Here is a 13,887-nt window from a genome sequence, read left to right as displayed (position 1 = left end):
AGTAAGTTGACATCTTGGGGTCAATAAGTATCAGTGAGTGGGCTGAAGTATCCCCAAATGAGAGTACGACTATGTTCTCTTTTCCTCCTTTTTTAGTTTTTTGTGTAATAAGAAAAATACATAAGTGAGCACACTGCTTTCTTAAAAGTAATGATGTATCCTTCTGAACAAGCCTTTTACTTATATATTTTTATATAAGAAGGAATGATTCAAAAAATAGTTACCAGGAAAAGCAACGTTGAATAAATATAATTTCAGAGAGATGGCAATATGTCTTAAGAATGATGGTATGTCCCTGAAGTCTTGTTCAAAGACAGAAAACAAATTAAGAGACTCTTACAATAAAAGTCCATTAAAATTATTTACCTTTACAAGGAAAAGAGCGAAGGAAAGGACTTTAATGTTTTTAAAAAATTTTTTAATAATCTGTTTAAGAGGGAGTTTTGGCATGGGAGAAGGCAATGGCTCCATTAGAGAATCAAAAATATCTAGATTGTGAGAACTTCTGTTTGGCATTATTCCCAGAGCACAAAGCCACACACAAATAAATTCCTTACTATAGGCTTTATCCCAAACAGGGGGATTCTTTTCTCTCACTAGGATCTTTCCTTCAAATCCTGGTCCGACAAAATTCAAATGACTTCTTACTTTCATAAATGGTTTAAATTACATCATCAGTTTAAAATGAAAAAAAGTTCAATTTTTCTTCTATCTGTCACTATGCTTAGCAAATTAGATCATTCCTACTGAAAGTTACTAGGAAAAACACATATACCTTTCTCTCCCTCTTTTTTACTTTTTTTTTTTTTAAATTTTCATATGGCAGCATCTCTAATATGACTTTCAATATTAAAAACGACACTTTTATTTCTGCTGCTGTGAGTTAAGGAAAAATACAGAAAGGAGGAGAAGGGTCCAATATAAATGGCAGAATAAAAGGAGAAGACAGTGTTATAAATCCAAACAAATTTCAGATGGCAGCAGCAGGACTAGCTTTTGAATGTGCTTTTGACTTAATTTTTCACAGCATACCCTTTATACTGTTTATATTTCAGCAACAAGTATGCAGAAAACAGCATAATTTTCCCAGAAAATGCTGTCACAAAACCAATGGAACAATTACTGCATCTCCCTCTCTTCATTTTAGAATGAATACACAAAACAGCAACAATTCTTTCTAAATAACATAGTTTGAAATGTTCGGAATGTTAAAGGCTGATTCTTTCCTCAAACTGGTCTACAATTCAAGTCCCTATCAAAGATTAGATTTTCAAGTAAGAACTACTGTACTTTTTCTCAACCTTCACAATTTTTTTCTTCAAACCTCTACAAAAACCTTTCTACAATCCATAAGATACAACAGAGAACACAACTGTTGCCTATTATGATGACCATTAAAGTCTCATTATTTTCTTTTGACAGTCTATTATATTTATGAATTTATTTTCTCATCTTACACTGAACCACAGAATATCTCATGTTGGAAGGGACCCATAAGGTGAAACTCCCTGCTCTTCACAGGACTACCTAAGATTAAATCATATGACTGAAAGCACTGTCCAAATGCACCCTGAAGTCTAAAAGGCTTGGTGCCATGACCACTTTCCTGTGGAGCTCTCAGTGAACAATCTTTTACTAATGTCCAGTCTGAATTTCAGATCCAAGACCTTGGTGGGATGAGAATTTTTTCCTAACCTGTCTCCATTCTGTCTTGGAATTCAGAATTTACTGCTGCCTCCTGCTGTGTCAGAATCATTGTTGCTGGCTATGAAACAACTTGAATGATAAAACTAACAAGGGTAAAGATTGCACTTCTGAAGTTTTTAGCTTCAAACATACCAAACATATCACAGAAGTAGCTCTTTGATGATGAGTTTCACTTCGATTTCCATGGGGCAAACCTTGTAATTACTATTTCTAGACAACAATATTACATAACATACTGCTAAAAAAAGTAGTACAAAATCAGAATTTTTCAAAATAAAATGAAGATCATTTTCACAACAGTAAAAAATGGAAATTAAAGAGTAAGGTTTTTTTGAGTTTATCACACTACCTTCTTCCAGGATGGGTCTCAGCACAACAAATGGGATTTCTTGCAATGGTTCCATGTGTTTGTGTCCAGCACTCATAACTTTTATCTGGGGCAAGCAGACAACAAGTGTGCCAGGCATATTGGCCTGTCCATGGTACCAGCTTCGCACAGTCCCAGGAATGTCACCCGATACAATAGTACTTGGAGAAGGCAGGCTATCATTTGGAAGGAATACACAACAAGATTGCACTTCGAGCTGAAAAAACAAAGCCAAGAAAGATCCTCAGAAATAGATTATTTCCCCCCACCACTGGAGAGTATTCATCTTGGTACACAATCTGAAGTTATTCATCCATCACAACTGATTGAAAATAGTCTTAACTTTTAGTTGAATTAAGAGGAAAGATGACACAAAATGTTGGAAAACAACATATTCTTGTAAATTATGATTATGGAAGGGAGAAGAAGGATGAATTTGCTCTGTAAATTAATCAGAAAGGTGCTGCCATATAAAGGGAACATACATATATCTACATTTCAACAGCTTTTTACAAGTGCAATTGAGTCAGAAAATGTTCTCACAATAAAGCTGAGAAAGTCCTCCTCTTTTAGCAGTTCATTAGCTTTTGTTAGCAATAGCTAAGTCTCTGGAACTAGTCAACATTTTATATGCTGTTACTTTTTATACAGAACTGTTTCAGGGAAAATTCTGTCTTTACTTAACAGACAACAATAATGAGCATATACAAAAAGGTTAATCATTAGATAAACCAGGAAAAATACAAACTTTAGTGAAAAAATGACTTTTAAACAAATGGAGAGGTTGGCAAAGTTTATACAGCTTTTGTCTTGTTTTCATTGCAAATGAGAAGTAGCATATACGTTTTTATATGAAATAGCATTTTTCTATTCTATATTTTCAAGCAATATTTTTACCCTGGAGCATTTCTGACCATTTTGACACCTTCTTATGAGTTTCTAGCAAGGCTGAGTGAGCCCAAACCAAGAACTCAACTCATTACAACTTCTTCACTGAGAGCTGGTGTAAGCTGCAGGCTGTTAGTCTTCCTTGGCTCTTGCAAATACCATTCTGGCACCTGGATTTCAAATAGCTCTAACAGCCTGCACACTTGAATGCTTTGTTAAGCAAATACAAGCTATGAGTCAGTTCATTTCTTCGCATTGCTTGGAAAAGTCTAGCATACAGAATGTTGGACAAGATGTTATTTGTAGCTGTGATTAAAACATTTATTTGCTGTAAACTTACATAACAGTCTTTTAATTTGACATCATTAAAGACAGCACAGCTTAAAAGCCATAACCAAGGTTTGTACTTCATACTCTCCCCTGAAGGATATTAGGCCCTTAAGACCACAATAGTGATTTGCAATAGAGCTGAATTCCCCAGCACCATAAGCACTTTGCCAGTCTACCGAGGAGAACACAGATATTCATCTTTATTTCAGCATTTTTGTGCTCTTTTGCTTAGACAAACTGACAAGAATTCACTGCAAAAAAATATAACTAGAATTTTGCAAAAATAAATACATTATTACATGAAGTCTGTGTTTGTTTCTGGTTTTAGAACTGTTTGAGTTGTAAAATGAAGTTAATTACATCTTTGATAAGTAGTTTATTGATCCAAGGTTGCAGAGTATACTTTATTTATACTGGATGAAAAGCCAGGGTGTATTGTTACAGATGTAATAGATTTGGACTTTTTTTTTAAATGGTAAATTAGTCATTGTGTCAATTTGCAAAGATTTTTACAGTGACATATTAGATGATTTTCTGGTCTATCAGTAATACGTTGCAGGTCAAGCCATTGTGGGATAATGATAAATCGATTGCAAAAGAACTTACGATCAGTATAACTATTGTTTTATCTGTGCATTTGCTGAGTAAACAATTTATAAAAAATCATCCATTCTTCATATATATATATATATATATATATACACATACATATATCTATATCTATCTCCATGATGATTAACATCAAATGCTGCCAGGATATACAAACCATGTGGCAGTAATAATCCAAAAATTTCACCAACTTGAAGAGATACTATACTTTGTCACATTACGAGTAGCAGGATCTACAGGACACATTTTACAAAGCACTCTTTAGAAGAGATCTCAGTACTTGGTATAGAGTTTTTGCACTTCATTTACAATTCAGTACAGCTTTGTACTAAAGAAAAGTTCTTCAGATTACTTTTGTTTTATTTTACCTTGCCTATCAAGAATACTGAAGAAGAATCACAACAGTTTCACTCCTTTAAACTCCTGATGGAAATTCCTTTTTTACACAAGCAGCTCTTTGTCATTTATTTTCAAACAACTGAATGGGGGTTGGGCCAGGAGTTTTAGTGGGCTTTACATAATAGCATCAGGCCCTCCATATGTGTGATATATGCATTCAACCTCCTTAACTAGACCAGCAGCAGCTCAGTACAAGCTCCAAAGGAGGTAAAGGCCTCTGCAGACGGTCAAGAACTCCTCCAGGAAACCCACAAAGGGCAGTGACCCAGTGAGTATGGATGCCTGGAACTCTGATCACACAATTAACACTTGAATAGTAGGTGTTTTAAGACTCAGTTATCAAGGAACAAAGAAAGCTGTGCATATAAGGAGTCTCTTGCACACCCTTCCCACTGTATGCCATTTGACTATGAGCCAATCACTTTATCCCATAAAAAAGGCAGACTAAGTGAACCTCCTCTGAGCTCTCCCTGCCAGGCAGCATGGCTGCACAGCAGTGATGTCTCCTTGAACTGGGACATCTACAAACAATGGATCTCTGGATGAGGTCAAGTTTTCTTGAAATTGCAACTGGACTGCACACCAGTTAACTCTCCCCTTGGGCTGGGATGCCTCCCAGTGTTTTGAGTGTTTGATCTGAGACTGAAAGATCCTTCTGTACCCAAGGCACAGAGATCCCTTATTTGCAACAGATCCTCAGTAAGCTGCTGATAGCATGTTAAATTAATACTAATGAAATCCATGTAGTTAATTCCTTTAGACATAGTCTCAGACTTTGACAGTGGTCTAAGATTACACCAAGCTGCACCTAAGTTCCAACAGGACACTTAGAAAGTAAGGACTCTTAAACACTGAAAGTTGTGACTCAGTGGGAGGACTTCCTTACTCTTTGTATTTTTCTATCAAATATAAACTGTCCTCCAGGTTTGAGACTAAGATCAGACCTAGCTGCACCTAAGCTCCATCAGAGGCTTAAGCAAGCAAGGATGTCCACTCTGAATGACTCAGCAGGAGGGTTATCTCACCGTTTTTTGTATTCAGCCTCCATGTAAATAATGCCAAATTTATTCTATTTTCCTTTTGATGTTTCACCCATGTAGTAAGTGATAGAATGAACACTGCTATTGAACTTTGCCAAGTTGCAAAATTCCACGTTTTAGAGAATATTATGCAATTATTATGATCACACAAGAAATTTATAACTTGTATGCAAAAGGATCCAAAAAATGCAAAATTGAATAGCACCTGTTGAACTTCTCAGAGGCAGATTCTGCTTATGCACAATTATCAACTTCAATGGAATTTGTGTACGTTTATCCTACTGAATCGGGAGATCTTTCTACTTACAAATTCCAGTAAAGGAATGAAGAGTACACCTAAAAGGATGGAATTATATGTTGGACAAATGCGAGAATGTGAGCTACAGATTGCTTCACCAATCGGAAAGTGTTTTAAAATATATGTAATCCAAATTCTTAAAATTAAACTACATTAATAGTATATATTAAAGCTATCATATAAATCTTTTTACACTTTTCAAATAACTGTTAAATTGTGTGCCTAAAATTGTGAATTTAATGTAAGATGTGACTGATTTATGTAACTGAATATAAATCTGCAGCAGTAAATCTTGCATTAATGTAAGGATCTGACAATCCAAGGGAAAGAAAATGAAGTAATCTGCCAGTAAGAAGTCCTCAAGCTGGGGGTCAGATCCTGTTCATGGAAACCATCTGGTTGGGACCCTCCAAGCCACACCAAACACAAATGATCTTTTAAAAAAATATCCTATTCATTAATGCTTCGCAGCTGCACTGAGTGTTACTTCATTTTTCCATGGCAACATCCTTTCTGTTTCAAGGATCTTATTTCAGTTTTGGTAGCAACATGTTCGTTTGCCAATACTGAACACATTCATGTGTTAAAGAGAAGGAATTATTACAAATTCTTGAAACAGGATCATCCCCTATTTTCTTTTCTATTATGTCAAGGCCTATACATGCTAAATAACATACACTAATGATAAGCCAATGAAGTAAGCAGTATTTTCCCTTCTAGTTTTTAAAAGCTATGCAAAGCATATTGCTATATGCTTCTATTAATATATGAGCCTAAAAAAGTCCAATGACTTTAAGACTTTTGTATAAAGAGGAAAGTTACTGAAAAAAACTGAGCATTTTTAATTCATATTTTATAAAAAGAGAATGTTGCTCTTTAGAGAGAACACTGATATAAATACTGCCGAAGAATTAGATCTTCCTGAGCAGAGTGGGTGGAAGGGAAACAAAACAAGTGACATGCCACAGTTATCCTGCACAAGTGCAACAAAGAGAGAGAGGTTGTACATGAGTCTTTACGGCCTTTCATGGTAGTGATACCATAAGGAGATTCCCTTCCATAACCCACATTTTATAGTTACATAAAACAATTAGAGGCACCAAAGATTTTCTACAAGGTGACACTTGTATAAGGGTGTCTCTCCTGAGAAGTTGCCTCTCTCCTCATCATCCCACATATGCTCTTGGCAGGAAAGCCAATGTGTTTTTCTGGGACTTTCAAGTACAGAATATCATCTTGCAATGACTCCCAAAAGTGCCGAGAACTACTATTACACGTCTCACGTAGGGGTTCTGTGTGCTCAGCGTTATAAGAGCATAGCTCAGACTCTGACATCCAAATTAGTTCTACCCATTTAGACCATCCACAGTTGAGCCAGAGACGCACCATTTGTCAGAATTTTAAAAAGCAGGACAGAAATTTGTGTTTTGAAGTTATACAGAAAGTAAAAATTATATAAATGGAAAGCAGAACACATGAGTAAGAGAACTAAGCGAGGAGGCTACCTGCACATAAAAATGAGTATAATATGGATCAGCTGTATTTTCTTTGACCACTTAAAACACAGTGTCTTTGTACTACATAGTATTCCTGTTTTTTTCTAAGAAAAGTTTCAAGCCTTTTAAGAAGGTTTTATTTAGTTATAGAAAACTCAATTTTTTGTTGGTTTGTGGTAAGTAACCAACTTAAGAAACCATCCTATCTCATAACTGCTGAATAACTGCTGTGAGCTGTTACTGCTAAGTTACAAGTCACAGAATCTCTTTTTGAGCCCTGGATAAAGACACTGTTCGAAGAACAGGAACTGTTGTCAATTCCATCCTTCCCTTTCTGGCCTTTCAAGGCTTCACTCTGACAAAAATTTTGTACAAGTTATATGTTTTAAAGAAAATATTATTTTCAATAATTTCAGGGAACAGACTTTTTTTTTTCAAATAAATTCAGGGGAATTTAAAGGCATGTGGCATATCTAAGTTTTATAAGTAACAATTACACTCTTATTTAGTTGGCATTCATTGCAACATTACTCATTAATTCATTTACTTTTAATACAGATCCTTCATTGTTCTCACTGGAATTCTGCATTAACAGCCAATTAAAATTAATTGTGTTTATACTGCTTCACAATTTTAGCAACTATTAGTATGAAGAACATGTGAAAAATGAGTATTATTCTCCTATACAGCGTAACGGCCAAAAAGACTTCAAGGCTGCATATAAAATCCTACAACGACTAAATAATAAAACAATTTTTTATAGTTAAGTATGAAAGTCTTCTAACTTACATACTAATAGCTTACCACAACTCCAATGCACAAAAATCTTTATGCAATATTCTATCAAGAGCAAGCCAGGGCTAGGGCTAAGCAAGTACCAGCTTTGGATCCAAAATAAACTTTCTAGTTACTTTGGTTCCAAACTCATTTACTTACTCAAACTTCTACTAAAAGAATAATCCTTTGATGATTTTAAGTTATGAAGTTCAGTTTTATCTGATGACAACTACAGACTTTTCTGTTCTACAATGATACTACTAAAATATCCAGGAACATAAAAATTAGCTTTAAAAAAAAAGCCACAGAGTTTAAGTGCTCCAGCATTTAACCAGACAAATTATTCTAGAGATTTGCCTTTTTCATGCCAAATAATAATAAAATACAGAAAATCTATATTAATTTAACCTATAAATATACTTATATGTGTTTAATAATATGCACATTATGTTTAATAAAATAAAATTGAATTGAAAAACAGTCATAACCCTCATCTTCTTATCCTCTATATATTACCTTGCACGAATTTCCCATTTAGGCTGGTATTGAAGGAAACAAGCTATACAAATGGCATTTGTGTCTTGAAAAACATATTTAAATAAAATAGATGTAGAGACTACCAGCAGTAATAAAAAGAACAGCAAGCATATCTATAAATCCTTCATATTTTACTAAGAACTACTGCATATTTTTGTGGAAGCACTTTCTTGAACTTTTCCTGTAAGGTTTCCTTGGAGTCTTGAAACTTTTCAGTGATAATATGCAGTATCTTTCTAGCAAGATACTGGCAAATTCTTTACCAAGTACAATCAAAGCACAAGGATGAAACACACTAGAAGTGTGTAAGGTACTGTATCAATTCATAAGGGTGTTTAATTTCAACATACATAAAAACTAAAAATATAATTTCATAGTCATAATGATAAAAATAGAAAGCACAAGTACTCTACTAAAAAATCCTGTAAAAAGTAAATAAATCTAGAACCTCAAATACTAGAAAAAGTGCCCAATACAAAAAACCCTCTGCAGTATTAGCTCTAATCTGTGAACAAATTAGGTCAGAGCAGCAATATATTATGAATTACTCACTGAGAAAACCTGTGCCTATCACTGCCACCAGCTTTCATCTCCACAAAAAAACCCATTACCTTTCTTTTTTTTCTATCTAGTAACAAGCAAACTTCATTTTTAGCTGGTTGCTTAGCTGGAAAACAAGCAAAATACTCATGAAACAATGATGAAAGATATGGCTGAAAACTAAATAGAGTTAATAGGAAGCATCTCCTCAACTTCATGATGTTCTGCAGTCAGGTCACAAGTCTCAAGTTCTTGCTCAGGCAAAACTTGAACTTTCAAACTTCCTAATACTGTGAATAGTAAGTCCTTTCTACATAAAAAAGAAGTAACACAGATACAGGTTCTGGGATGAACCTGTATATAAATAAATACATTTCTTGGTAGGAAGAAGGAACAGGCATTCAGTGATTACTTTCTATAATGTTGGGGTTTCTTGTGATTTTTTTTTCTTTTTTAAACAAAACCAGTTCTGGTACTATATACTGGTGTACCATAAAATACCAAACCCATAGAATGCATGGTTCAAACGGCACAGGTTATAGTAGTTCTGAATTAGGGTTATTTCCCAGTAAGCACTCGATAAGTACTGGGGACACCCTTAATTCTAGCATTTCTAAGCGATCTAATATTTGTTCATGCAATCTTAACAGTGGACTTCTAACACAGCATCAATACTGCTACATGAATAGCCTGCTCTTACTGATCAGCAAACACCACCTAGAGCAGTATAAAACAAAATGCTTTAATCCAAGCAGCCAACTACTTGTCCTTTTTGACAAGGTAGACAAGTAAGCTGCTGAGCCTTCACTGTATAAGAGCATATTGTACAATACACCCTGAGAAAGTATTTATTGTATATGCTTTCCTCAAATATTTTTAGAAAAGAAGGCAATCTTCAAATCTAACTACAGATACAAAGGTGTATATTTATGCTTATAATACAGAAAAGTGTGACAAGCAATTTTTCTTCATATATTTTTTTTAAGAATCTTTCCCTTGAATACAACAAAGTATTTCAAAACCCAATATTCTAAATCTAAAGCATTCTTTGCTTAATTTACCCAAAATCTGTACTTTATTTTTCATTCTCTCAGACTTTGAAACTACTGAAATAAGACAATAAAACTAAGAGCTCCTTTAAAAACCCTCTAATAAAAAGCACTAGGATGCATAAAACGTATCATAAAGTTTGGAAAGACATAGTTTTTTTTTCACTTCCTTTTCATCTTACCTGAAGTGTAAGGCACTTAACTGCATTCCACACTATTCCAATAAATTCCTTCATTCTTTCCTCAGGACTTCTGCAACTTTCAGATGAGTTCAGCATGGTTTTCACAGGAAGTGACAAAGGACGAGATTCTAATGCAAACAACAAAACTCAGTTACAAAAAGAATATCTAACTAAATAATATACTTACTGATGAGCAAAGAAAAATATTATTTATTTAAAATTCTAGAAGAGATTTTTTTTCTCACTATGTATATCTCACTGTGGACATGATAATAATGTCTCTATTATTGGTTTTAAACCTGGCAATACAACTGTATTGGTTAAGCCTCATGAGAAATGCAATGCAATGAAATTAAAGGCTTAAACTTTTTTAATATAAACTGCTACAAAAATATTATAAAGAATGTTTGCCCTAAACAAATTAAGATAATTTGCAAAATGTGATAACCTATTTGGTGATGGAACAGAAATCCCGGAGGTTTTCACATACTTCACTGCCAGTGTCATCTAAAGGTTTCACCTTTCTAAAATTGTAAGAAGTGAAAGACAGCCCATATTATATTACAGCCTTTGTTTTCTAAAAAAATTCCAATAAAAAACTTTACTATGTTTCAAGAAAAGGCATAAAAATTAAACCATTTTCTTACTTTGTCAAGATTAAAGGTATGAAATATTTCAGTAAAATTCAATTTTTTCTAGTAAAAAGAGAAATTTTCTTAAATTGTTAATTATTTCATAACATGAAAATATTTTACATAACAGAAGCATTAAATTGAATATGAGCATAGTATAACTTTACAAGAAGACTGAGTGGTGCATAGTTCCTTCTGACATCTTCTACTGAATATCCTTCTCCTTATGTTTTGGGATACCCACCAAACTATTGTCAGTTTCTTGAACATTTCTAGATTTGTCCTACATGTTTTTGAACTGACAAAACTGCAGGAATAAAATATGAGATCTTCATGACTTAAATTTAAACTAAATCTAGATCAGCACAGGTATGACAATTTACGTCTATCAACTATAGAGATAAAAGAAATCTGTAGCATGCAAATTACAGAAAAATTCTTCAAACAAAATTATGCTATCAACTGAACTGAGGTGAGCAAAAATATAAGATCCTTGATATGCATCACTGAGTCGTCAGTCAGTTTAATCATGCAATGAAACATGCAGAGATTTAAAACTGAAACATCTAAGAGGTGAATTTCTGCCAAGAGCGTGCAGTGTTAATGCCACAGGAAGAATGAATTTGTGACAATTTCCCTGTCAAGACTAGATTTGATTATTATTCTAGAAAAAATCCTCTCAGATATTCCTGGCTCCAATTATGGATATCTTAGAAGGATAAGGAATGAAAACTGGCTCATGAGAATGTAAAATCCATGACATTTCATGATTGTTTGTTGTCGGTTATGCTGGAGAGACAAACATGTAAATTGTTCATATGGAAAAGCAGTATGCTGTAACTTTTTCATAATACCTTCTCCCATGGACACTTATGCCATGAAATAAGTCTTCCTTCCACAGTATGAATGGATTCAGTTCAAACAGACATTCAGTGAAGAATAGCTGTTCTGCTTTACCTTCTTACTCTACCTCAGTTCACACCATCTTCTTTGTAGGCAGGCCCTACACTACACATACTACAAGGTAAGAATTAGGAACAGCTTGAGTACCAAGAAATATTAAAATAAAAGAGTTTTTGAAGCATAGAACTCTATATCACAAGTGTGGATAAGGGTGAGAACATTATACAAAGTCACTGGGAGACACTGGAAATCTCACAGGTAGGATGCTTCAGGTCAGGACGAATAGATAAATACAATGGAAACCAACACATTCTATAATGCAATCAGCAAGGACTGTCAACATCCTATATCACTGAACAAGTACATCCCTCATGAGTGGGATTTAAGCTAGGTTTTGTTCCAATCTTCTATGTTTTATTTGCAGGGAAACACTCTGCTAATTCTCTCTCATTTAGGGGAGTAGCCAGAAACAACAATCTGTGAATTAAAAATAAAATTTGCTGACTAAAGTACCACTTGTTTCTCTTCATATGTGTAACTGAAACCTGCAAAGCTGATAAAAATTCCAGGAATATCCATGATAGTAAATAGCCTCACTGTAACCTCTCATGCTCAACCAAAAGACAAAAAAAAAAAAAAAGAAGAAAGTCTCAAAACCCAACAAAGAGAGAAGGAACTATTCAACCAGAAATCATGGAAAATAGAAAAGAAATAAGAAGTGTGTCACATAGGGGAAAGAAGAAACAAGCATAAAAGTAACTTGAAGAGAACAGAAGAAGTCTTCTGTTAATTTTTTTCCTGCCTTGGTAAATCCCAGAGTTTTGCCTGAAGGGATGCTGGGACAGAACAATACCTTAATTCCCTGTTGGGGAAGGACATCAGTAGATGACACTTGCTAAGAGCCTGTCAAGTGTGGTTACCATGTGTGTTTGGCTAGTCCTCTATAGCAGACATGTAGACTGGATCAGCTCCATCTGTCTTGGTAGGAAGGTTAATTTCCTAAAATAATTATGCTACTTAGCTACTACTGAATTGAAAACCTCAGGACATTTCCTGGCACTGTAATCAGCCTTGTGTTGAAGCCAGATGCCAGTCAGCAACCACTAGATAGAAAATAAGATTTGTATGAAACACTTGGAAATTTATGAAAGGGGAAAACCCAAACCAACACAATGCAGGGGGTGCTGCTTCAGGTTGTACAAGTAGAAGTTTTAAGAAAACCAGTGTACAGGAACATAAAATATTCCTACTCTCATCTTGCAGTACCATATAACTGGGATACCCATAACTGGTATTTTTGCAAACATATACACATAAATTACAGAAGCTGCCACACTCATCATCAGTTTCAGAACGCATTAGTAATGAACAGACTTTTTGAAAAGGACTGATCAGATCAATCAGGATTGATCTGCCAGAAGGAGCAGTTTTCCTAATTAATATATTATGATTAAAATACAGAGGGAGTTAAAAGTGGCAATATTGCAAAATTAATCATTAAAGTACTCGCCTTGTAGGAGAGGCCACCAAGCCAAACCATAGGTATAAATTCTAGTTAGAGGTGTCTTTCTTAGATACACGCCTCCTTCTTTGTGTTTTTTAGACTACGGGGAACAAGCTGTTTTACAAGTCTGATCCATAATATACATACGTTTTGAAAATAAAAAGATTTGGGAAAATGATGCTATTCTGTGCTATTAATATTCAGTGATCTAAGGAACAGAAAAGGGAAAAGAAAACTTTTGAACTGTGAAGATTTTGGACAAATGGACATTTCCTAAAATAAATCAAAGCAAAAAAGACAACAGATAGAGATATTCCACTACTGAATTGAAGAATAACATAGTGATAATATGTACTCAGTGCTGGCCTTGCTCTTCCAGTTCCTTCTCTCTCCTTATGGCTAGCAATTAAACTGAAGGGAGGTAAAATACAATGCTAATACCTTATTCCTCATTTCTATGTGGTACAGATCTATCATGTCTCATCTCTGTGGCACAAAAACCCTCATTTTTCCTGCCCCACTGCGTGCCTCAGACACCTGATGCATTAAGAAGTCAGCAGCTTCTTTCTGATTGGAAAAGGTTATCCTGCTGCAAGCAAACCCATACTTTCAGTAATCCCCAAAAGCTC

At 34.6% G+C, this 13,887-nt stretch overlaps 1 protein-coding gene across 5 annotated transcripts in view; it reads right to left on the bottom strand.

Annotated features, from left to right (window-relative positions):
* VPS13B (vacuolar protein sorting 13 homolog B) overlaps positions 1–13,887 on the bottom strand; it is a 429,201-nt gene that overhangs the window by 210,650 nt on the left and 204,664 nt on the right. For all 5 annotated transcript variants that reach the window (XM_017806398.1, XM_017806401.1, XM_017806402.1 and 2 more), the window contains exons 22-23: positions 10,220–10,347; positions 2,057–2,291 (exon numbers count right to left, since the gene is read on the bottom strand). In XM_017806398.1, the coding sequence (XP_017661887.1) occupies positions 2,057–2,291; positions 10,220–10,347 (363 nt within the window). The remainder of the gene's footprint in view (positions 1–2,056; positions 2,292–10,219; positions 10,348–13,887) is intronic.

Source organism: Lepidothrix coronata, unplaced genomic scaffold, assembly GCF_001604755.1.
Source record: "Lepidothrix coronata isolate B3197 unplaced genomic scaffold, Lepidothrix_coronata-1.0 Scaffold15, whole genome shotgun sequence".
NCBI lineage: Eukaryota > Metazoa > Chordata > Aves > Passeriformes > Pipridae > Lepidothrix > Lepidothrix coronata.
This window is presented reverse-complemented; position numbering and strand designations above follow the sequence as displayed.